We start from the raw sequence: 25,149 nt of genomic DNA, 5'->3' as shown, positions 1-25,149 counted from the left end.
TGCATTAAACGCCGGCCCTGTCAATGAATAACCTACAAAGCACCAAGGGCTCTGTAGCCCAGCTGTCAGGCACACGCATCCGTTTTGCATTCACCCAAAGAAAAGCACATCAAAAGTCCACTGCAAACGGCTGTTCAGCCTTTATACGTGCCCAGGAGGAGCGCACCCTGGGTACTCAGAGACATGCCCCAGGGAGGCGTCACTGCCCTCGTGGTTATTAGCACAGCAAGGGATGCGCTGCCAAAGGAAACGTCCCTGGACGCTTGTACTGAGCCATAATCATACTGTAGTCACTTTGTTGTTCTTTGAACAGCCTTGGACAGAAGCAAGGGAGAAATCCAAATTATTAAACCCCTTAATCACTTCTTGTCACCGAGCACAGGGAGAAATAACAAGGCGGTAAGCGGCAGGGACAGCTGAGAGACCCAAGACAGGGTGAAGATGAGCAGCCAGGGAAGGTCCCCAGTGGACCCGGCCACTTGGCCACCACCTGGGCAACCACACCAGGCCTGCGAGACTTCCAGGGGCTGCTCGGTCCCCACCTCACTCAAGTTTTTTTTTGTCCCAGTGCCCACCTCCACTGCGAGCATCAGGGGGACAGCAGCACTGCTCTCCTGTGCAGGGCCATTATCGGGATGAGAGCGCTGAAGGCTGCAAGATGGCGAGACATTACTATGGTAACGGGACTGCCGCGTACCTGAGACAGACTGGGAGGATAAGGCCTCCATAAAAAGAGCAGAGAGGTGCAGAAAAATGGGAGACTTGTTCTAACTCCCGCCTGATGGGAGCAAGCACCGTGCTGTCACCCAAGCCTGAATATGAGATAAAACGGATGACAAAACCCTGCTCAGGAAGGAAAGACAGACACAGGACAGCTGGCAACACCCTAAGGGGTGGGGAAACTAGCAGAGAAGCCAACAAGCTGGTCAGCACTTAAGGAGAGGGTGTCCCCAGGCTCATCTGCTGCAGAGCACATTAAACCAGCCTGGGTACCAGCACCAAGGAGGGAAGAAGGATCAGGCAAAGGAGGTGGTGAGAGAAATGCGGTTTGAGACCCATGGGTACCCTGGAGGGTCTGGGAAAGGTACAGCTTGTCCCTTGCATGGGGACACCTGCAGACACATCCCGTGGCTTTGAAGGCTTCAATTCCTCACGTAACCCTTCGTTCCTCCAGCCACAGGTTCACAGGAGCATCCGATGTTCAGTCATTGGGACCAACCTTCTTGGCAGCTCAGGCCACTCCATCTCCCCCAGTTCCCCAATAATTCACATGGGAATGAAACACCTCTCTGAAAACCATCAAGTCTCCGCAGGAAAACCCACCTCTTCCCTAAGAGGTTTGCTCACATGGTTAATCACCCTGCCTGCTTGAAGCACAAGCCTTGTTTCTCATCCGGTTCCCTCCTGTGTCTCTCTCCACTGGACACTTTGCTGCTCTAGAGATGCTCACACTGAAATTAAGTCACCTCACAGCCATCTTTCCGAGGAGCTGAATAGCACAAACTCTCTCTACGCCCCCCACCCCCCAATCAGACATTTTCTCCTGTTCATCCTTCACTGGAGGAACAGCATAGAAGAACCTATCCTATGCTCCCCCTTCCAACGTGAGATGCTTAATAAGTTGGGTTTATTCTCCTCACCTGCACAAAATTGCTCACACAGGTGCTTCAGGGTTTGCAGAGGGGGCATTTTTATCGTTTAGTCATCAAAGGTTTTCAAATCCCTTAATTATATGCAATTCATAGTGGTTTGAAGAAGCAGAACAGCATCAGCAGCTTCTGTAACAATCGACACAAAAGCGTCTTCCAAGTGTCTCTTTTATATGGTTTTGCCCATAATCATGGCAGAGAGATAAAGTTCTGTAATTTATTTCCACTAATATAGTCAGGCAGCAATTGATGTTTTTATGAGGGTGAATATGTCTGTGGGATGTGCTAATGTTTATAGGCTGGTAAATTTGATTTATATAGAATAGTCAGTGCTGCTATTGGTAAAGACCCAGTGTTTCCAGGAGAGCTAATATGGTTTGCATTGATTAGATTAATATCAATTAAGCGCTCTTTGGTTTGCAGAGCACAGATGGGTGATTTCCACCTGCTCCAGCCCCAGCAGACGAAGGTGCTCTTTGGTTTTGCAAGCACAGAGCAGGTGGTTGAGTTGAGCAAGAATGAAGCAGAAGGGATTTTGTTGCTCTTGCTTTGCTGGGTGTCCCAGGAAGTGATGGTGTCCGAGGCCCAGAAATACAGCTCTGCTCACACAGGAGGAAGTGCTGGCTCCTAAAATGATGCAGTTTAATGGTAAGGACGCAACATGGGCATGCACGTCAGGGTGCAGGATGGGAGCATCCTCCAGATGTGTCTGCTCACCCCCCCGTCCGCAGCCAGGGAAGGTGCAGAAGGGTTTTTATGGCTGCGGCAGCTCCATTTGCATTCATAAACCATCCCATCGTGGTGGTGTTTCAGTGCCCTCTTGTGCCCAAGCACGAAGCGTTTATGGAGGGGCTGATGCTGATGCGAAGTCCCTCCAGTGGCTACGGGTGGTTTTGGGAAGAGGGGAGGTTTTCCACTGGGATCAGCACCTCTGGCGTGCTCCTGACCTAATGCTATCCCGTGAAGGGATAAAAATGAAAAGAAAGAGGGGAAAAAAATGGAGAGAGAGAGAGATTTAATCTGTTTAAATACCAGGTGCCTAGGAAGGTGAGGGTGGCTTGGGGTCACTGCCTGTGCAGATGGAGCACAGTAGGGCAGTCCATCGCTGCTGGAGCGGCATGGGGGGAAGCGATGGGGTTGGAAATGATGCTGGGGCTCTGCTGGGGGACCTGGCTCACCTGCCAGCAGGGGTGCAGCTTCCCAGCTCTGGGTATCTGAAATTTTCAGCATTGACAAGTGGTTTTCAGCCGATACTCTCAAAGCTTCTTGGCTGAGACGTGCGGCAAAACAAGGGATTTGTGCCAGCTCCATCCCACAGTACCAAGTGCCACGTGGCTGAGCTGCCTGCCGAGCCCAGCCTTTGCCACCCAACGCACGCAGACAGAGGGGACCAAGAGCAACTGTCCCCAGCCTCCAGGCAGCGCGACCCATCCCAAGGCCATCACAAAACCCTTTAGCAGGGATGGAGTTTGACAGGCTCCAGAGTCAGCCTGAAAGCTTACATCCACTGAACAACGATGCCGCGGTGAGATGACGAATTAAATCTCATTACAGCCCGGAGAAGGTTAAACTGGAGTCATCTTCCCAGCATCGGTTTAAACCCCTCCTGACAGGGAAGCCTTCCCTGCACAGGTAAATAATTTAAAACCTGGTTCTCTGGCTGATAACTCAAATCCTGATCGTGTGTGTTGTGGGCAGGGCTGTGTCAGGGCTGGACCCAGATGGAGCTGGGATGGATTGGGGCAGGCATGTGCTTACAGGCACTCATGGCTAGATGGAGATTTTGCAGCAGCCAGCTCGAGAATCACCTAAAAAGAAAGGTATCTTTCCAAAATGAGAAGCACACCTGCTTGGGTGGGGGGGTTGGTGACCTCTGAGCCTGCTTGCCACAGCACCTGCATGGCTGGGAGACTTCCAGCAGCAGCCAGCTCAGGCTGGGGAGCCCTGAGATGTAGAGGGGCGCCACGAAGCCCGTGGTCCTACAGCCAGGAGGGGAAATCATCCCTAACGAACAAATGGCAGGGCTCAGAGCGGGACAGAGCAGGCTCGTACCCAGCCGCCTGAAAGATGCACATGGCTGGGGGCTGCGGGTGCGATGTAGCCCCACAGGGTCTTACCTGCTGACGGCGTGGTCCCACGCGTGGTAGGAGAGGGCTGTGGCCCCTCTCTTTGGCTTCTTCTCACACATACGGTGATGCGGTGGAAGATGTGGGATCCAGCCCAATTGTGGTTTCTGTCACTTTTTTGACAGACACGACCTGTATGCCACCCAAACAGCAGAGATCTGCCCAGAGGTTCATGCAAAACTTTCTGCTCCCTCTACAAATATCCCCGCAGGCTGGGAAATGCTGCAGCCACCGTCTCCAACCCTGCCACGTGACGGGAGCTGGGGAACCTCTGGAGGTTGTGAAAAGCAATGCTGAAAGATAAGAAAACTATCCCTTAGCTGGAAACCTTTTCCTTCATTTTTTTCCAGCTCTCTCGAGCCTGACTCCAACATGCTCTGCACTAATCAGCTTGGAAGAATGATTTAGTTGTTGTCATTCTTCCTCCATCCACATCTCCCTCTTCTGCTTCAGTCCCAGGAGCTCTCAGTGAGGAAGCAGTGAGCTCCCTGCTCCTCAGCTCAGGTTGGAAGTCGTCAGCTCAGGTCCGGATCAGATGAAGCAGAGGATTGCTAATGCTGGAAGAAAGCAAAACGTGTGAAAACAAGGTCTGCAGCACTGAGAGCAGGGTTTGCCACTCCGTCCTAGCAAGGGGACCCTTCTCAGCAAAGTCAGCCCTTTATCTGGCTGAGCTGTTCCAGCTCCTCTCCATGGCAAGAGAAGGGAGGTTGAGTGGTGACACCCAGCTTAGGACTTCAGAAACCACCGTACCAGGGAGAGATGAAAGCCTCAGGCTCCCAGCTGGGAGACCTACACCTGCAGGAGGTGGCCAAAGAGAAGGTCCAAAGTGGTCTTCACAAGGTGTCCCAAAGGTAGGACCTCCTCGTAAGCTGGGCAGGGGCCGTTTCTTGTGTTGGAGCTCAAATATCAGTGGGCTGAACTTAAAAAAAAAAAAAAAAAAAAAAAAAAAAAAAAAAAAATTCAGCCAAAAAAAATGACCTGCTGGGCTTGGAATGCTCCTTTTCCTCCTGGTCAAGCAAAGGCAGGTTCTCCATTTGCAGGAGATGTCAGCCTGGGGACGTCAGCCTGCACAGCCTTGCTGCTTCGCCAGAGCTCGCGTTCGTGTCCCGCTTGGGGGATACCCACACAAAGGACCCTTGGTCATCAGTCCAGACAGGGTCTATGGCTTGTACCTGACAAACTGCTTCAGTCTCCCAAGGAATAAAACCTAACTGATAGAATTTGCAAAATCTGGATATTTTTACAGACTTGTGCAGTCATCTTGGCCTTTCTTTGACACGACCAAGGCTGCTCACCAAACAATATTCTACCCTGCTGCCTTCCTCTGCCATCCCTGCCTGTCTTTCCATCTCCCAAGAGCGTGACTGTGATAAGTTAAATATCTCACTTCCATCCCCAAAAGCACAAATTGGCCACTGGCATGGATTTGCAATTTATATGTTAATCGTATCTGCCTCAAGGGACTGTGCTGACCTCCAGAAAGGGAGGTTTAATTGAAAGATATGCAAAAGATGCTCCTGACTTTTCATCCAGAGAGGAAGTTCCCTGCAGTCTGCGCTAACAGGCAGCCCGTCCAGAGCAGCACCAAGCCTCGTCTGTGCTGATGAACAGGGCCTCACTAATTAGGCATCAGCTTGTGCCACATGATAGGAAAAGAAGCTGGGATAATTACATTTGCTCCTAGTCGGCAAGGAGAAGGTCTTTTAATCAGCATCCTCTGCGCTTTGACCCTGTGCTAATGATCTGGCACCTGGTGGGTTAGTGGAAAAGTTCAAAATTTGAAGAGGAACTCCAGCAAAGTAAGTGTTGGGGCTTCCACACCTCGGAAAATGTCACAGGGGGAAATCAAACTAGTGTCAGAGTAATGAGAGGAGGTGGCGTGGTGCTGGGAGGGTACCGGAGTTTGCCCAAAGCCCAGTGGGCTCCTTGTCAGCTCCCTGAGCAGAGCTTGCTGCGAGCACCCCGTGTCCCATCAGCTCCCCTGGCACCTCCAGGCTCTCAGCACTAAGGGGAAAAGGAAAGCAGGATTTTCCCCCTGGAGATGAATTGAAGCAGGGAAGTAGTAATCAAGCTGCAGGATCTCTCAAGCAATAAAATGATTGCAAAGTGCACCCACCATGGGCCTGGAAACCCCCAGGAGATGTTCCCATGCAGCCTGGCTCTGCTTAGCAAGGCCGTGATGTATCAGCAGCCTCTGCCCCATAGAGGGGGCACCAGGCCGGCTGGGATAGAGCATTTACCAGCGCAACCGTGTGGAAAAGGTGGGAGAAAAAGGGAAAAGGAGCAACTTGCAGAAGGTCATTCAACTGGCCGTGCTCAGCTCCAAGCCCTGGGGATTTCTGCGTGCTCACGGTAAAACAACAGGACACAAAAAATGCGCTGGAAAAGCAATAAAGCTGTAATCCTCCCAATCCTCGCCTTCTCTCCCTGCAAGCCCATAGTTTGTGCAAGGGCCCTGCAGCATCACGGCAGGACGCCTTGTACCTACTGACTGCATTGCAGAGCATACATGCAGGCAAATTAAATTGCGTTGTGCTGGCATTTCTTCATTGTAAGCCTTTTGTTTATCTACCTTATTTCCCCAAGTTTATTTGGTTTTAATGGCATCTCTTACATTTCAGCAAAGGAAAAAAAAAGACAAAAAAAAATGAAAAAGAGGTGACGTTTCTGTCTCCGGTTTCTTTCCTACCAATGAGCAGGAAAAGCAGCTCTGAGCCCTGGGGCATGGCATTCCTATGAGAAAGGAAACTGGTGCCCAGTGTGGCCCATTGCGAAACAAGGTAGGAAAATCAAAACCCAGCATTGCTGCCATCCCATTGAGCTAAGAAGCCACCAGAAACGAGACCGTGACAAAGTCCCACTGAGGTCAAGCCCTGTAGGAGAGGGAAAGGTCTGAAAGGATCCTCTGCTGACCTATTTCTATGAAGGAGTGTGCTGGCAGGAAGCTCTTCACTGATAACAGAGATATAAAGAGGCTTCACTGTCACCTTCAGATGGGTTTTGCCCGTGCCCCAGTGCCTGGACACTGCTGAAGGTGCTGGAGAGGAAACTCAGCATCATTCTTACTGCTCCCAGTGCCTTCACCAAATGGACGGTGTGCAGTTCTGGGCACCACAGTACAAAAAGGATGTAAAACCGTTGGGGAGTGTCTAGAGGAGGGCGACGAAGATGGTGAAGGGCCTAGAGGGGAAGACATATGAGGAGCAGCTGAGGTCACTGGGCCTGTTCAGCCTGGAGAAGAGGAGGCTGAGGGGAGACCTCATCGCGGCCTACAGCTTCCTCACAAGGGGGAGTGGAGGGGAAGGCGCCGATCTAGTCTCTTAAGTGACCAGTGATAGGACCCGCGGGAATGGTGTCAAGCTGAGGCAGGGGAGGTTTAGGCTGGATATCAGGAAGAGGTTCTTCACTGAGAGGGTGGTCGCCCACTGGAACAGGCTCCCCAGGGAAGGAGTCACTGCACCAAGCCTGTCGGAGTTTAAGAAGCGTTTGGACTGTGCACTTAGTCACATGGTCTGAATTTTGGGGTAGACCTGCGTGGTGCCAGGAGTTGGACTTGATGATCCTTGTGGGTCCCTTCCAACTCGGGATATTCTATGATTCTGTGATTCTATGACAGGGACTACATGGCACCTGAATTGCCGTGAAATCCTGGAAAACCTCCCCAAAGGCTGGTGGCAGACTTTGTGGGATGGCAGACAACGACCCAATCTGCACCGAGGTTACGAAGCCGGCCCAGAGGGGGTGTCACGGGGGGAGAGCTCCCAGGCAGGGGGCACAGTCCCTGAGCATGGCTTGGCTCCACGCGTCACTGCTGATAAACATGGGGTTCATTTCAGAGAACTAATGCGGTTTGTGTCGATTGGTATTTCAGCCTTTCATGGGATTTCATTAAGGGTTATTAGCGGCTCTATAATTGCCACTGGAGCAGGGCTTCATGTTCTGCTTAATGAAGTGTCAGCCCTTCCAAAGGGAAGACACGGATTTTAATAATGGTGCATGCGGTGGAAGCATCCAGGCAGGGAGGCAGAGCAAGACCCAGGCAAGGATATCCCCAAGCAGGGAGCACAAAGTGCCCCCAAACCTCCTTTCATCCCCATTTCTTCCAGACGTGGGGGTCTACCGCCAGGACTAACTCAAATAACAGTGATGTGGGAGATGTAATTTAACAGGAAAATTCACTTTTTTGGTGCTTTGCTCCATCTAGTGCTCATGAAGCAAAGCTCAAAGGGGACACGCTGCTTGTGGGGCCTGATTTCTGGGTAAGCAGACCCACAGCAGGGCACTTGGCAGCGTTTCCACATCTCCCCATCTGAGCCCCTCCGGGGACTCCTCACGGCACGGCCACAAAGCAGCTCAGGGCCAGCCCTGACCCCACGAGCTACAGGGCAGCGACGAGCAGCAGCCTCGTGGCATGGGATGGAAAAGAGAAACAAGAGACAACAACGAACACCCCCACGTGAACACCGGGATTTTTCGGCCACCCTGTGATGAGCACCAAGGCCCGTCACAGCACGCTGGAGCTGCCAGAGGGCCCCGTCCCCCTCAGGGTGCCCATTTTCACTTGCAGTTCCAGCTGAAGGTCTGTTAAACATCCACTTTATTACTCCCAATCCAGTGCTAGAAGATAAAAAGCCTTTCGCATCCCATCTGTGGGATGGCCTGGCCGCTGCCTTCCCCACCACACCCCGTGTGGGCAAAAAGCGATGCGGCCGGAGGGCCAGGAGGGCACCGCAGGCCCCGGTGCCACAGGCCTTGCGCTGCGTGGCCCTCGCCCACGTGGCTGTGCCCGGGGTCGCTCAGTGCCCAGCGCCGCACAAAGCCTTTGTCACATCCAGGCTGTGCACGCACGCACCCGCATACTGACACACACACGTGCGTGCCCTCACCCCCACGTCTGTACGCACCCCCACACGCACAAACACACGCGTAGGCATGCACACACGTGCACACATACACACATGCACACGCATGCACTGGTGGACACCAATGAACACACACATGTACACACACGCAGACATGCTCACACATGTACACACACTCAAACACATGCACACACATGCACACACACATGTACACACATACACACACTCACAAACACTCACACACATGCACACACCCACGCACACATGCATGCACACACACAATGTGCACACACGTACACACACATGTACATACACACATGTACACACATGTACATCGTACACACACGTATGCACACACATGCACTTGCACACACACACGTACACACACATGCACTCAAACACACGCGCACACCCACGCACACACACATGCACACACATGTACACACGCAAACACGCTCACACACATGCACACACATGTACACACATTCACTCACACACACTCAAACACACACATGCACACACCCACGCACACACGCATGCACACGCACACGTGCACACACATGTACACACACATGTACATACACACATGTACACACACGTACATCATACACACATGTACGCACACACATGCACACACATACACTTGCACACACACACATACACACACGCACTCAGACACTCAAACACACGCGCACACCCACGCACACGCACACACACATACACACGTACACACACAAACACGCTCACACACATGTACACACATGTACACACACACACACACTCAAACACACACATGCACACACCCACGCACACCCACATGCACACACATGTACATACATACACACATGTACACACGTACATCGTACACACACGTACACACACATGCACACACATACACACACACTCAAACACACACATGCACACACCCACGCACACACGCATGCACACACACACGTGCACACACATGTACACACATACATACACACATGTACACACACGTACATCGTACACACACGTACGCACACACATGCACACACATACACTTGCACACACACACATACACACACACGCACTCAGACATATGCGCACACACCCACGCACACACACGCATGCACACACACTCGTACACACACACTGACACGCACACACACACTCACGCACACACACTCACACGCACCCACACGCGCACACTCACCCACGCTTGCCCGCCCTGCCGGGTCTGAGCTCTGCCCTCGGGGGCGTGGCCACGAGCGGGGCGGGGCTACGGGAGAGAGGGCGTGGCCTGCGCGGGGGGCGGAGCCGTTGGGGGGCGGAACCTGCGGGCGCCGCGCGCTGCCTCCAGCCTCGGCCGCCGCCGCCGCCGCCGCCGCTTCCGATCGCAGCGCGGGCGGGGCCGCCCCCCCCCCCCCGCCCCCCCCGCCCGGCCCCGCCATGGCCGCCCGCGGCGCCTTCCCGCTCAGCCCCCTGCCGCCCGCCGCCCCCGCCGCCCCGCCGCCCCCGGGCCCGGGCCCGGGCCCGGCATCCTGAGAGGCCCCAGCCCGGCTCCGGCAACCGCTGCGGCTCCGGGTTACCGGCCCATGGGGCCCGCGGCCGCGCAGTACCAGGTGGGGGGGCTGGGGGACCGGGGGGGGGGGCGGCTGAGGGGTGCTCGGGCCGGGAGGGGTCCTGAGGGGGGCTAAGGCGGGGGTGGGGGGGTCCTGAGGAGGGCTGGGGTCGGGACGGGAGGGCTCGGGGGGGTACCTGAGGGGTCTCGGGGTGGCCCGGAGGGGTCTCGGGGGGCCCTAAGTGAGGGGTCTCGGGGGGGGCCCTGAGGGCGTTGGGGCCGGGGGGGTTGTTACGGGGTCTTGGAGGCCTCGTGAGCTGTCGCTGGGCGGGGGGGGCAGCCCTGGAGCTTCGAACCCCGTAGGCCCCCCCCCCCCGGCACCCAGCCCGGCGGTTGGGGCCCTTCCCGTGGGGCGGACGCAGCCCGAGCCCCCCAGCGGAGCCCCCGCGGGCTCGGCTCAGGGCAGGTGGCACCCCCGGGCCCAAAAAAAAAAGCCCGAGGCGCCGCGGGGTGGCTGCAGGTTTGCCAGGCCCGCGTCCTCCGAAGCGCCTGCCGTCGCCCGTGCCTCCACCGTGAGCGCTTGGAAATTCCCCTAAAAGTTGCGGGAGGCGAAGCGATCGGCCCTGTAGCAGCGCTTGGGGCCGGGGGGGTCCCCGTCAGGCACCCTCGGGGGGCCGCTGGCGATGGGAGAAAACCCAGCGGGGAGGCGCGAGCTGCTGCAGGACGCTCTGCGTGCGGCTCCGGCTTCACAGCCCTGCCCCCGTTGCGCGTTTCATGCCCCGAAACCCATTCGCCTGCTTCTTTTGCAAACTTAGAGGCAACCGTTTAAAACTTCAGCCGGGTGTTTTCAGGAAGAAGCCGGAGAGACGGTGATGCAGGTGCTTGTAGATATCAGGGGAAAGAGTGGGGACAGGCAAGGGCTGGGAGGAAAGGAAACCCGATCAGCAGTCCCGGAGAAGCCACAGAAACTGCTCTTTCTTCTGCCTGCAAGTGTTTTGTAAGAGAGAGATCTTGTCTGACGCTCGCTCGCAGCCTCCCCCTACGCGCGCAGCTCACCTGTTGGGTCGCTCGTGCACGCGGGGCGATTATTTTGGTTCTGGTGCAAAGCACCGTCCTGCAGACGGGCTGGAAATGGAGGCGCCCGGTTGTGCAACGTGTTCTCAACCACTGCCGATCGCCTCCTCCAGTGCTGCCGCGTTGTTTGCACGAATTAAAACTTAAGAGATCGATGAAGCCGAGGGAGTTTCCAACTTGTAAACCTGCCTAATAGAAAACGAGGAAACGACCCGGGAAGCCGAAAAGCCCAGAAGTGAAAACTGAGATGGGGCAGCCAAGACCGATCCGGGCGTGCATCGGCTGTAACTCGACTCAAAGGCTCGAGGGCCGGGCGGGATCCTGAGGGTTTGCCCTGCAGCAGGGTGCAAAATCCGGCTGGGCATCGCTCGCCGCTCAGCTGCGGGTAAACAGGAGAACATATGCTTGTTTTCCCCCTGCGCCGGCCAAAACGCCGTGCTCGGGGCAGGTGCTGGGAGCGTGTGGATGGGGTAGGGTGGGACCGAGCATATGGCACCACGCTGCAGCCTTCGCTCAATCCACACGGCGCGGGGCGGCAGCGAGCAGTGTGGGCTGTGTCTGGCCGTGGGCTGTGTCTGGCCGGCTGCTCGCTGGCGGTCGCCTTGCAGCGGGAGGGGAGAGCGGGTCTAATCAATACGGTCTGGCCTTTGTTTTGCAATTTCCAGGCGGTGGAAAGCAGCTCCTCCCCGCTGAGCGGTCAGCCCTGCCATGCCCGCGGGACCTCTCGGGGGGTAGCGAGTGACTCAGGCCCCTTCTGCTCCGTTATGCCCTGGTGTAACGAAGAACTTTGTCCATTGTTTGGCCACTAGAAAACACAACAGCCCTCATCTATGCCAGTGAGTGCTTAGGGGCTCCTTAATCGGTGGATTATTAAGCATATGCTAATCCTCTGACATCCTTGCGCGTCTGGTTATTCACCAGCAGCTCAAGGAGGGAATTCAAGAGGACAACTCCCTCTGGCACCAGTGGGAGCTGATGTTTCCAGAGCAGAAAGGAGGGGGATTTTCAGGAGCGTGCTCAGGGAACGGGCGATCGGCTGCTCGGTGGCAGATGCCCGCATCCTGGCGCGCAGGTCTGTGTAAATTCAACAGGAGTTTCTTCTGTTTATTGTGGTGCACGTTTCAGGCTCGGGAGGTTTCTCCCGAGTCGTGAGATTGACGCTGCGGTAGGGAGCAGGCTTGGCTCCATGACACAGTTCTTCTTTAACACGGGTCGTGCAGTGCGGAAAGGGTTGTGCAAAGGTTGTGTGGGGCTCTGGCCGTGAAGTTAGCCTGTGCTTTTGCTTTGCTGGCACGGATCAGTGGCAAAAAGCAGAGTTAGTGAAGTGCCACGTTAAAAGGGTTTCACTGGCGCTTGCTGACAAGAAGGAATCCCATTTCCATGGGACGGAAAGGCTGTTGCAATCCAAACAACTGCTAACGAGGTGATTTCGGAGGAACCAGGAGGCTCAGCTGCTCTGACTCCTCGTGGAGTGGGGCTCTGGATGGCCAGGGCAGGGCTTGGGGCTCGCGGTCTGCACATCCTTCTGCCCCGGCGCAGATCCACTGGATCCACGCTGGGGAGGAGGAGGGTGGGCTTCCAGCTCGTTGGGTGAGCGGGGCTGGCTCGGAGGCAGCTCGGGCACGGTGGCTGGGGCTGGAGCTGCGACACAAAGCAGGGACCGGCCTCGTGCCCGGCTGCGTGACCCACCCTTCCCGGGGGAGATGATTTCCAAGGCAGGTTTCATCAGAGGCTGAGCATCCAGTTAATTGAAGTGATGATACAAAGCAGAGAAATGCTCTCCTCTCGGGGCAAGAGGGAGGCGGGCAACCACAGAGGCCGGAGCACCCTTTGTTTCTCCGGCGGAAACATGGCAGTGAGGTTCTGCTCGGTGGGAAGCGTCTCCAGAACTTGGTGCCAAAGGCCCTTGCTCCGCCTTCCTCCGCTCAGGGGCTCTCAGCGCCGTTCCCTGGACATCTGGGCAGTGTTTTGTGCCAGGCACTGCTCTTCCCATGGGTGCCTCCGTGCTGCCTTACCAAGGCTACCACAGTTTCTCTTTCAAGTGGGAACCGAACACCTTTCTTCCTTGTTCCTGCTTGCGTTAACACCTGTGTTATCATTTAAATCCCTTGCCTTCTCCTTTCTCTGCCTGCTGAGGTCTCTTTTCTTCAGGTCGCTCTTCTCGCCTCCTTCTCCCCCCGTCCCGCCCTCATCGTACTGCTCTTCAGGGCGGGCGAATGCAGCACGTCGGCGCGAGGTGAAAGTCCCGGGCCATAACTCGCGCATCGCTTCTGTATGCCCGCCAGGTCCCTGTAGCGTGGAAGCTGCGGAGAAAACTTCACTAACGTGGCCTTTCCCCCCGAGCCCGCGTGGCGCAGTGCACAAGCCCGGCGTGCTCGTGCCGAGGGCAGCGGAGCTGCTGCCTGGGTCGTGACACCAGCGGTGCAGCCTGCACGGCTCGCGGTGGGGCAGCCGGAGCCTCTGACCTGGAACATCTGTGGCTGCGGATATGAGGCCCCAGGCAGGCAGGTTTGTCAGGACCCGAATATCTCGGCTGGTGCTTGAAGCGTTGCCAGCACGCGTCCTCAGTCTGCTCGGTGTTGTTGCCTGTCGCTTTGCCGTTCTTCCTTTAATTTGCTACTTCCTCGCCTACAAGTTTTTAGCGGAGACTCCGACTCCTGAAACGCGGCCGGTCTTCCGAGCGTCGCGAGCTGCCTCGGTGCAGCGGCCTGCCCGTGGCTCGGGGCTGGCTGGGGGCGAGGCGCTGTGCGAGAGCTCGCGGTGCGCAGCGGCAGCCCAGCGGCAGTAACGCCTTCCTGCTGAAGGTCGCTGCCGATGCTAACCCGGGCTCTTCCTGCCACCCTCCCAGGAGGGATTTGCTCGTGGATAAGAATGAACAGAGGCACAGCAGCCTTCGGAGGCGTGCTGCGGGGCCATCCCGAGCCGTGGTTTGGGGCGATCGAGCTGTCTGTGAGCCCAGCCCAATGCAGAGCTGGGATCCTGTCCGAGCAGGATTTTGCTTTTTGCCTGTGGCACAATGGGAAGCTGGAGGAGCTCGCGGGAAGAGCCGTCCCCTGGCGCCACTCCGGGCTCGGCTTCCAGAGCCCCGGGCGAGGACGCACGTGGGCTTTCTCTCCCCGAGCCTCAGTGTGCGCGAGGAGCGCTCGCTCCTTTCTGTGCAGAGCCAAAACGGGATGGAAGCGTCAGGAAGGGCCGGCCGGCTGGCGTTTTTATGAGCGCTTCTCGAGGCTGTGTTTTGGGGAACCTGCAGGAAGCCTGCGGGGGCCCGGGGCGTTTCAGCCCTCTCGCACGCACGTGTCCTTCACGTGGCGGCCCTCAGGAGCGCGTGCTGCGCTCACGTTCCTGGTAAGAGGCGTGGTGGGACGGGCGAGCTCTTGTTTTCGATGCAGATGATCCTTTGGTTTGTGCCGTGCCTGGGAAGAGCTTCCCCCTCCTTGGGGGGCTGCAGGGAAGGTCCGTGCTCTCAGAGGGAGGACAGAGAGAGACTGGAGCTGTTCTCTGAACCGCTGCTTTTCTTCCAGCTCTCTCCCAAACCTGCCTTCTCGCAGATCCATCCTTCAGTTTATTGTTCCCCTTGCTTTTCCCTTTCTGCTACCAGCATCTGATTTCTGGCCTGCCCTTCCTCACGAAGAGGCCTTTGGCAAGCTGGGAGGCTCCTACCATGCGCCCGAATGTCCATCGAGAGGCATTCCAGCCCCCGCTAGATCCAATTGAAGCTGACTCTAAACAGAGCTCCCCGAATGCAAGAGGCCTGCACGCTGACCTGGGATGAACCGCCGCACTGCAGCCAGCCCCGTTCGTTCTTTCAGCTTTGGCAGGGAGCAGAAACAAGCTGTTTTCTGTCCCATTTCCAAATGGCTCTCCTCATTCTCCACGGGGAGGGCTGGATGCCATCCAGCTCGTTCCTTGGAGCGGAGCTTGCGAGATTTTGCCCTTTGTCCGCCCCGCTGGCAGGAGGAGGAGGAGGAGGAGGAGGTGGTGGGACAGAGAGGAGAGGACGAGGAGGTATCTGGAAGGGGCAGGAGCAGAGCGCTGCCCCGGATGAAGAGGGGTGGATGGAGCCCCCGAGCCTGCTCCACGGAGCTCCGTTAGCCAGGAAGGATGGGAGGAGGAAGGTCTCAATTTGAGCTGCTCTAATAAAATTTCCTGAATTTAAAGCCTCTTGCATCCTGCTCCTTTCCAGGGCTTCTGAAGGGTGCTGGAGGCTTCACCCCGCTGGGGCCGTAATGCTGCTTAACGGCTTAACCAGAGCTTTTTAAGGCTGCGCTGTGTTTGCATGCCAGGAGCCTGCAGCCTTTAGGCGAGGGGGCTGGTGGCCCCAGACACTGCTGGCTGGACACAGCAGAGGCTGCCCTGCTTCGCTGAGAGACTTCTCCGTCTGCTCTTTGCAAACCTTAAGGGGAAGCAGAGAAGAAAACACAACACGGGGGGTTCTGCCTTCCCCGTGGTGCTCGTCAAAATGATCAAATGCAGGTCCGCAAGGGGCTCGCTCCCCAGGCAGCTTCACTGAGGCTGGTGGTTCTCGGCCGTCTGTGGAAGGGATGTTCGAGTCTTCGGTACGACGGGTCTGTGCGTCCTCGTGCTGCCTCTCTCCCGGCCGACAGAAGCTTCTCCTCTCCCTGGGTCTGAGCAGTCTCTGGCCTCCCAACAAGCAGAGCGATGTGTGGGAGACCTTGCAGTAGACGTCACCCCTATGTGGAGCTGTTGAAGACCTCGGTTCGTTTCAGACAGCCCCCGTGTCGCTCATTTCGGGGATGGATTCAGCAAGGTGACCCAGGGAGTGGCACAGGGACCTCAGGGCCTGGTGTCAGTGCCGGGGGAACAGGAGCTGGTCGTGGCCGTGTCGTCTCATAGCTGCTCGAGAAAGCTGCCAGCAGCGTCTCCCCCAGCCGTGGGCTCGCGCAGCGGGTCCTTGTCCTGCAGCCGTGTCAAGCTGCACGCAGGGAACTTGTGAAGCCCTGGTTTCACTGTGGCACCGCGGATGGTTTTCTGCATGTGCTAGAGAAACACCCAGGTGTTTCCTTGGTGGCCACTTGTCTTCTCCATGCTGCTGGTGGCTCTGGGGCTCTTAGACACAGAGTCACGGGTGACCGCAGAGTGACTGCACGTAGCCTTGGCCCTGAGCAGCTTTGCTGGGGGTTTCCCTATTTCTTTTTTGCTAATTACAAGTTTCACAGCTCCTTTCCCTGGCTCGCTTGTTCTTCAGAAGCCCTTGCAGGCAATTCAGCACAGTTCCCGGAGCACGGTCCTCCTGTAGCCACGCTGTGCTGCTGAACAGCCCCGGGCAAGGAGCTGCAGTGAACAGGACCGCGCAGAAAACGCCTGTGCAGTCCTGCTCGTCGCAAGCCATTGCCCAAATGCGGCTGATCAAAGGGAGAAAAACATCTGGGGGCTGTTAGGAAAAAGCTTTTGCCTTGCAGCGCAGGCAGGTTGGTGAGCTGTGGCGCTGTAGGTGCAGCTTCAAAGGCAAGCTGAGCAAAGGTGAGAGCAGCGTATGGTTGTGCAACAGGCTTCGTGTGTGTATTTTTGAAACTCAGCGTGCAGTCCTGATCCTGCCACTTCCTGGCCTGCTGCTGCTTGGATTTCCAGCTGTGAGACACTTCTCGATGCCGAGGCTGGCATTTTGGGGATTTCCAGCTGGGTTTGGCGTTTGCGGAGATGCTGGTGGTTCTGGAGGAAGAGCCGTTCTTGCTCCTGGAGCTCTTCCATGTGCTGTTTTTTCAGCCACACCAGCAAGGAGGTGAGTGGGTTTGGGCTCCGACCACCCGCTGTGGCTCTGAGCCTGCCTGAAAAAAGCTGCTGAGGCCAGGCAGGCTGCCAGTGGTGGTCTCGCACCAGGTTTGCACTGCAATTAATACCTGCACGTAGATCAGCCCGTCAGCCTGCAGCGTTGCCTGCAGCTGAGCTCTTCTTGCGGGGCTCCTGACCCCTTCGGGCTAACGAGGCGGCTTCGTTAGCTCTTCTCCACCGAAGCCTCAGTTCCGTCCTCAGGATGCGGGTCAGGAGCGAAGGCGGGAGAGGAGCCACGGGGATTGTCTTGGCATGTCGAGGAGCCTGTGGCAGGGGAGAAATGCTGCTCTGCTGGCTCGGTGGCTTTCCCAGCCTCGCCAGCTCCTCACCAGTGGGGAGCTGGAGGATCAGAGGATCCCATGAGGGTTTTGGCTCAGAGCGCCAGCAAAGCATGCTGGAGCAGGTAGAGACAGGCAGCAGTGGGATGCTGCGACCGTTTGCACCGCGCGCAGCCCCCGGGCCCTTGACAGAGCCAGTGGCACCCGCGAGCTGGCGGTGCTGGTGCTGGCCAAGGGGCTGCGGGTGCTGCCCCAGGTCAGGACTCCTGGCAGAAGTGGTTAAGGGGCTTGTAAACGCCCCTTCTGGGTGCCCGGAGGGGAAAGGATGCGGCAGGAGCCGGAGTGCTGGTGGGGATGAGCCCTCGCCTCCATCCCCTGCCCGCAGGGGACGTCCCCATCCCCAGCGCTCAACTTCATCCCCGCACATCGGCCTCGTGACCGGGCTGTTAGGAAGGGGTGCTACCGGGAGGAGCGTCCACCAGCCCCGGAGACAAACCCGCCACTCAACCCATGCTGCCGTCAGCGGTCCCCGGGGTGACGGGGCTGTGCCGCCGCAGGTCCGATGTCCCTCTCCGCGTGGGGAGGAGCACGGCAGTGGCTTGGCTCCACGCCTGCCAGCACGCTGGGTGTCCCCAGCCCTGCATCCGTCCTCGGGGTGAGGCCCCTGCGGTCAGTGCCTTCTCCTCCTCCTGCTTCCCTCTTGCTCTTCCTGGAGGAATTAAGGCTGCTGCTCCTGATGCCCTTTCCCTGGTTAAGGGCCCATGTTTAACGCCCGCTCTCCTCTCTCCCCCACCAGCGCCCCGGGATGCCGCCAGGCAGCCGGATGCCCATGGCGGGGCTGCAGGTGGGCCCACCCGGAGCACCCCCGTACGGAGCAGCCTCCCCGCTGAGACCTGGCCTGCCGCAGTCGATGATGGACCCGTTCAGGAAGCGTCTGCTGGCCCCTCAGTCGCAGCCGCCGATGGCCAGCCAGCGGAGAGGGTAAGGGGTGGCGCAGGAGCACCCGCAGCCGGGTTGGAGTCAGGGGGTTGACCTGCCGGGTCCGGCCGCTGCCTCCCGGTTGCTTTGCTCCGCCAAAACCCACAGCACGGCTCAACCCCCAGCAGCGGGAGAGCTGCCAGAGCTCGCCGCTGGGATGCGGAGCGGTAGCGGCGGGTGAGTTTGGGGGACAGATCCCTTGGTCTGCGGCTTCCCCTCGCTAGGAGCACCGGTAACCAAAAAGCCTCGCTGCGCGTGTTGGCTTCAGCACCGGCTCCTCGGGGTCTTTCCCCCTTCTCAAGGGAGGCCGTGCTGTTCCTGGCAGGCACAGATGTAGCTGGGTGCTCGTTCCCAGCCCTGGCACGAGGCAGGCTGCTGCCAAGCGGCGTTGATGGGGGCAGCAAGTTGCAGGGATGCTCCGCGGGGCCGTGGTCTCAGTGTGGCAGCTTGGGCTGGTCTCTGAGCCATGGGGCTCTGCCAGCAGCTCCTTGCTTGTTTACGAGGCTGCTTTCCCTGTTCCTGTTTCCACAAGGGTTTCTTGATTACTGGAGGCTGTTTCTCAGGGTCCCTCGGTCCTAATGGATGTGCAGGTCCTGCTCCCTTCCCTTGCTGCACAGCAGGGCTTTTTGATTCCTTCACAGGGAGTCACGGTCTCTGTGGCAGGGCTGTACACCCATTTAGTGCTCCAGAGCAATTTGAGGATTAAGGATGAGGGGCAGAGACATCCTCGCCTGCTGAACGAGGACATCAGCAGCCGGATAAGACCACGGCCATGTGGGATCAGCTATGCATGGCTGGGGAGCTCAGGGCTGCGCGCGGAGCCCGGTCGAGCTTCCTTGCTCCCAGCTGGCTGCGGGGTGGTGGGCCAGGACCTGCCAGCCCTTAGTGGCCAAATCCTGGGACACCTGCGGATGGCAGCATTGATGCCACATTTCCTGCCCTGCTGGTTTAGATGCTGCCAAGGGAAATGAAACTCCCCCCATGCTGGACTCTACACGTCCGAGTAAGAAACGGGGCAGAAGATGACAGCATTTTCCTGTGTGTTTCTCCTTGTTTCTGGGAGCTGCACAGCAAAGTGGGCCCAGGGACTAGGTTTCTTTCTCTGCTGGTGTAGAGCTCCCCCACCTCCCCCTCTGCAGTTGCCTTGGCTTGCCCACAGGGATGTAATCTCTTATCCACTCGCTCCAAGGGCATGTACTCTAGATGCTCTCACAGACTTTCTTCATCCCCTTCCTGCAACTCCAAGTGCCAGTCCCCTAGAGCAGCCCTGGCAGGGGACTTGTCCCCTCGGATTGCGCTGTTTGCTGCAGCAGGAGCCTGGAACCTGCCTCAGACTGAGCAGTGCTCACGGCACGCAGCTGGCATTGCCACCGTGACACCTCCCTGAGCCTGGCCCCATGCATCATGCCTGGAAGTGGCCAAAAGAGCCACCGGGCTCTGGGCAGTGGCCCCCAAGACGAGGCAGGCAGCAAGACCCACAGTGTCCTGCAATTGCTGCAGGGTTAATTTTTGTTTTTTTCCTGTCCATGCTTCTTGCAGGGTGAAAAGGAGGAAGATGGCCGACAAGGTCCTGCCACAGAGGGTGAGTGTCACCGCGGCACGAGGTGACATTGGAGTGAGGAGGTCCCCATGGGAGGAGGACCGTGATCTCACTGGGCCGCGTTCTGCTTGCTCGCTGCTTCTGCTCAGTCCCAAACTGGCCTGGAAGATTTCTGTCTCATCCTGGGGGGTAGCAGGAGAGTGTAGCAGGGTGTGCACAGGTTGGACAAGCAGGACTTTGGGCGAGCAAGGAGCAGAAGTGGCTTAGGGTGGAGACTCCAGGTCGCTCCTGAGCTTCTCTCCTGGGGGTCTCTTTTGACAGCACAGAGTTTAGTTACCTACCTGTGACGCAGGGCAGGCTGTCTGGCGTGGTGACAAGCTCCAAACAGTACAGCTCTGTGATCTGGGGAGAGCTTTGCAAGGCTGTAGTCTTTGTCTGAAGTGAGAAATGGTGCTGTTGTGCCAGGCTCACCACTTGGTTACTCCTTGGTGTGTCAGCCTGGTGCTGACAAGAGTTGCTGGGGTTGGATGTGGGGGCTGCAGCACCGTCCTGACTGACTGTTTCCACTTGACAGATCCGGGAACTGGTCCCAGAATCCCAGGCCTACATGGACCTCCTTGCCTTTGAGCGCAAGCTGGACCAAACCATCGCTCGGAAGAGGATGGAGATTCAGGAGGCCATTAAGAAACCACTGACGGTGCGTGACGGAGCAGAGGGGCGAGCAGCTGGGGGGGTGGAGGTAGGAGACTGCGAGATGGGTGCTGCTAGCCACCCTCTCGCTCCAAGCGCCCCCCTCTTTGTTTTCCTATTCCACAGCAAAAGCGGAAGCTGAGGATTTACATCTCCAACACTTTCACCCCAGCCAAAGAAGAAGGGGAGGGTGGTGAGCGTGTGGCCTCCTGGGAGCTACGTGTGGAGGGCAAACTGCTGGAGGACGTAAGGAGATGGGCAGGGATGAAGCAGGAGTGGTAGGAAGGCTGTGCTGGTTTCGCGGTGCTCTGTGCTGAGAGCCAAGCTGCGATGCGCTTGGCTCCCTGGGTGCTGGAGGCGGTGATTTGGGCTGGGGCCCTCCGTGGTTGGCAGCGTCAGGCCAAGCCTCACACGCTCTGTTTTGCAGCCGAGCAAGCAGAAGAGGAAGTTCTCCTCCTTTTTCAAGAGCCTCGTCATCGAGCTGGACAAAGAGCTGTACGGGCCAGACAACCATCTGGTGGAGGTGAGGTGTGCCGGGCTGTGTTGCGGGGCTGCCTCTGTGCCCTAGGCAGGATGGGGAGAACTGGTTGATGCAATGGGAGAAGGGAGATGGTCCCGCCGCTTACCTTGCGGGTGCTCAGCTCCCCAGCCGAGCATCAGTGAGGCTCACTGGGTTCCTTGGGGTGCAGAGGCAGCTCTGGTGGTGCTGTGTACGCAGGGGAGCAGTGCTGAGCCCTCCCCGGGGACCACGCTGCCGTGCTTTCCAGGCCGCAGCTTTCAGTTCTGCGGGGCTGGCTGGCAGCCCGGCGCGGCCAGCCCTCCCCCTCGCACCTGGACGGCTCCCAGCAGCAGGCTGCAGCTCCTGGCTGCCCCAGGGTTGGCTCTTAACCCCCTCGCACCTGCAAGTCCACAGCTGGAGCCGAGAGATGTCAGGCTGCAGCAGGGATGTGGCTCTGATGTATGACTTGCAGGCAGTCCCAGGCCCCCAAGAGATCTGCGAATCTGGGGCCAGACACAGGTGGTGATGCCCTGTCAGTGGGATCAGATCTTTTTTGGGTGCTTCTGCCCGATGCAGGCTTTCCCTGCACCCAGCTCATGCTGTTCCCGTGGGAAGCACCCGTCCTTGTGGTGGTGCCCCCTTGGTGGAGGTGAATCCCCATCACATGTGGGATGGCTTGTGAGAGCAGCTGTGACATCCAGCCCCTGCGGTGGCTGAAGCAGGACCCCAGGAGCTGTTTGAGCCTTTGGTGTCAAGTGCTCGGGCTGTAACTCAAGCAGTCCACCCAAACTGCCTACAGCCCTCTCTGGGCTGAAGCACACCAGTGTCCACAGGACCGAGTGGGCTCCCTGGGTGGATGGATTGGACTCCCAGGGACTGCCTGGGGGGGGCAAGGAGGGTCCAGGCTGTCTGCCTGCCTGCCCAGAGCCCAGGCACTGGCTCTGTCATCTCCTGGGCCCTGTTAGTGCTTGGCTTGCTTCAAGAGTCACCCCTTGCTCTCTCATAGTGGCACCGACTGCCCACGACCCAGGAGACTGACGGCTTCCAAGTGAAGCGTCCTGGCGACGTCAATGTGAAGTGCACCCTGCTGCTCATGCTGGATCACCAGGTAGGTGCTGGGGGCCGCGTGGGTGCTGCCCGTGCCCTGCGGCCACCCCTCCCCCCCCCCCCCCCCGGCACGGCTCATCTGGAGCGGGCAAAGGAGCCTGGGCTGGGGCAAGAGCCTCATGAGGCTGTTGCGATGCTCTGGGGTTATTTGGTGTGGGGCACAGTGGAGATAAAAAGGAGCAGAGAGGAGCTCCAGGCATGGCCCTCACAGCCTGCAGCGACACAAGGGCTGTGTGGGGCACCGTGCCTGAAGGAGGGCCCTTCCACGTGCCACCACCCCCTCCTCTCTTTAATGCCCTGTGTCCTGTCCCTGCAGCCACCGCAGTACAAACTGGACCCTCGCCTGGCTCGCCTGCTCGGGGTGCACACCCAGACCCGCGCCAGCATCATGCAGGCACTCTGGCTCTACATCAAGCACAACAAGCTGCAGGACAGTCACGAGAAGGAGTACATCAACTGCAACCGCTACTTCCGTCAGGTCGGTCCGCGCCCCTCCTCGGCATGCCTCGGGGGCGACCCTGCCCTGTTGTACCAGCGTGATTCACCTGGGGCATTGCTGGGAGGAGAGCGCCCTTCCCACCCGTTAAGGTCGGAAAAAGCATGCTCTGGTGCGCGTCCGTCAGCTTGCTATGCACAAACCAGGGCTGGGGGAGTCCCTGCTCCTGCCTGGCCCTCTTCATGCTGGGTAGAAGAAGCCCCTGGCAGCAGAAGCTGATGCTCTGCTCTGCCCCTCCAGATCTTTAACTGCGTCCGCATGCGCTTCTCTGAGATCCCCATGAAGCTGGCGGGGCTCCTGCAGCACCCGGATCCCATCATCATCAACCACACCATCAGGTAGGGGTGTGGGGAGGCGCTGAGCACTGCTCCTGGGGGGTGGGCTGCCGGGAGGAAGGGGGGTGCCTCCCTGATGGGGCCCAGCACCCCGCGGCGCTGCGCAGCCTCCAGCTCCAAGCAGCAGTGAGCACTTGGGAAGGGGGGGCTCCTAGGGGCAGCCCGTGGGGTGCTTGCGTTTGTTTTGGAGGGGTGGATCCCCCCCCGCCCCGTGGCAGGGTGGAGGCTGAGGAAGCCCCCCCCCAAACACCCTGCCTCCTCCCAGCGTGGACCCCAACGACCAGAAGAAGACGGCCTGCTACGACATCGACGTGGAGGTGGATGACCCCCTGAAAGCTCAGATGAGCAACTTCCTGGCTTCCACCACCAACCAGCAGGAGATCGCCTCCCTGGATGCCAAGGTGCGGGGTCCCCCCACCCCCAGAGCCCCCAGGGGTACAGGCAAGGAGCAGCTCGGGTCTCCTGGGGCCGTCCCCTGAGCTGCGTCCTGTTCGGGGGGACTTTGCATGACCCCAGCTCCCACCCGGTCACCCGCAGCTGTCTCTCATCTCCTGCCGTTTCTAGATCCACGAGACCATCGAATCCATCAACCAGCTGAAGACACAGCGCGATTTCATGCTGAGCTTCAGCAACAACCCGCAGGACTTCATCCAGGAATGGATCAAATCCCAGAGGAGGGACCTCAAAGTAAAATTTCAGGGCTGGGCCGGGCGAGAGAGTGCAGGAGGGAGCCACGTGCGGCGCTCACCCGCTCTCCCCCCCGCGCTTTGTTTTGCGCAGATCATAACGGATGTGATTGGGAACCCCGAGGAGGAGCGGCGAGCTGAGTTTTACCAGCAGCCCTGGGCTCAGGAGGCTGTGGGCAGACACATCTTCGCCAAGGTGGGCTCTGTGCCGGGTTGGGGTGCTCCCGTGGGCTGAAATGGGGGGGGGGGGGGCAGAAGGGGAGGGACCGCTCCTCTGGGGGGGGGCGGGGGGAAGGGGCCGTCCTAAGCCCCTTTCCCTGACCGCCCGCCCTCGCCTCCTCCAGGTCCAGCAGCGTCGGCAGGAACTGGAACAAGTGCTTGGGATCCGCCTCACTTAAGGGGCCAGCGGGGGCTCGGGAGCTCTTTCTCCTCTCCCTGCTGCCTGAGCCTGACGGTACTTCTTACTGGAATCAAATACAGCACTTGCACAAACCCTACGTGCCTGGAGGGACTCGGAGCCCCTCGTACCCCTGGGCTCCCCTCGGCCGGGAAGCTCTCGCCGCAGGCAGAGCAGCGGAGGGTCCCCCCGCTTCCCCCCCGAGTCCTGCTGCAGCCTCTCTGCTGCGTTAACGCGTCCTTGCTTTCGCGTCGTGCCCTTCGCCTCTCCCTGTAGCATTGAACACAGCCCCCCCGCGAGCGCCTTGCCCGCCTCGCTCCCCTCCTCGCCCTGCCTCTGGCCAAAGCCCTCCTGGAGTTTGCTGCCCGCCCCGCCAGCCCTCCCCAGCACCACGAGGGCAGGCCTGAGCCCTGCCCCTCTCTTCAACCAAAGTTTGTCATTCCAAACGCCAGCCCTGCTGGTGCCCGACGTTTTGCACTATTTTTTGTGAACAGGTTTTATAAAAAAAAAAAAAAAGCGTTTTGTACAGTGGGTTTGTATTTGATTAATATATTGAGTTCCTCTTACTGCACTCATTGCCTCAAACTATGCAGCCATTCGTTGTTCGCAGAGGGCTGGCTCGGCCCAAGCTGTTCTTTTTATACGTAACTGAGTTTTTAGTGTTGTTTCTGACAATCAGTTGATTGCTCCACCCCCCCCCCGCTGTTTTACTTAGCTTAGAGACTTGTCCTGTGCTTGATACGAGGTATGGGGGGGGGGGACGGGGGGGTAGCAGAGGGCTCGCTCTGTCCCCAAGAGCCTGGGGGCAGTGGGGGCTCTGAGAACTGGAGCTGCTGGGGTGAGGGGCTAAGGGGACAGGGCCACCGCCCGCTGGCCCTGCTGAAGTGCCTTTACCCCGCTGGCCCCAGGCCTGCGCGCCCCTCACGGCGCATCCCGGCCTTCTCCAGGCGGTTGCAGGCGGCTGGGGTGGGGGGGGGCGTTTACATATTCCCAGGGTGTACAGCTCAGGGGTGCCTGCTCTGCCTTCTGTGTAACCATTTTGTCTATTTTGGGTATTTTCTAATAAAACCAGTTAGCAGCAGCCTGTGTGTGTGTGTGT

The 25,149-nt window shown here is 58.3% G+C and overlaps 1 protein-coding gene and 1 long non-coding RNA gene across 2 annotated transcripts; both read left to right on the top strand.

Moving 5' to 3' along the window:
• The first annotated feature begins 2,144 nt into the window (after positions 1-2,144).
• LOC121059819 lies at positions 2,145-4,714 on the top strand. The gene is made up of 3 exons (XR_005814655.1): positions 2,145-2,297; positions 3,204-3,281; positions 4,126-4,714. It is a non-coding gene; the product is annotated as an uncharacterized LOC121059819 (long non-coding RNA).
• Positions 4,715-10,058: 5,344 nt separating this feature from the next.
• On the top strand, positions 10,059-25,131 carry SMARCD2 (SWI/SNF related, matrix associated, actin dependent regulator of chromatin, subfamily d, member 2). The gene is made up of 13 exons (XM_040536469.1): positions 10,059-10,241; positions 18,119-18,303; positions 19,840-19,882; positions 20,415-20,537; positions 20,657-20,776; positions 20,958-21,053; positions 22,036-22,137; positions 22,453-22,614; positions 22,873-22,970; positions 23,233-23,368; positions 23,532-23,654; positions 23,748-23,849; positions 23,998-25,131. Exons 1-13 carry the CDS (start codon positions 10,215-10,217, stop codon positions 24,049-24,051), a joined length of 1,371 nt encoding a protein of 456 aa, XP_040392403.1. The 5' UTR covers positions 10,059-10,214; the 3' UTR covers positions 24,052-25,131.
• Positions 25,132-25,149: the final 18 nt, after the last annotated feature.

The sequence above is a fragment of the Cygnus olor genome, chromosome 25 (assembly GCF_009769625.2).
Source record: "Cygnus olor isolate bCygOlo1 chromosome 25, bCygOlo1.pri.v2, whole genome shotgun sequence".
NCBI classification, from domain to species: Eukaryota; Metazoa; Chordata; class Aves; order Anseriformes; family Anatidae; genus Cygnus; species Cygnus olor.
Note: the sequence above shows the minus strand (reverse complement) of the source record. Positions and strands in the feature narration are given on the sequence as shown.

Coding starts and splice junctions, on each gene's coding strand:
- SMARCD2 (XM_040536469.1), top strand. CDS start 10,215: ATGGGGCCCGCGGCCGCGCAGTACCAG. Junction 20,538..20,656: donor CCATTAAGAAACCACTGACG/GTGCGTGACGGA, acceptor CCTATTCCACAG/CAAAAGCGGAAGCTGAGGAT. Junction 22,138..22,452: donor TGCTCATGCTGGATCACCAG/GTAGGTGCTGGG, acceptor CTGTCCCTGCAG/CCACCGCAGTACAAACTGGA.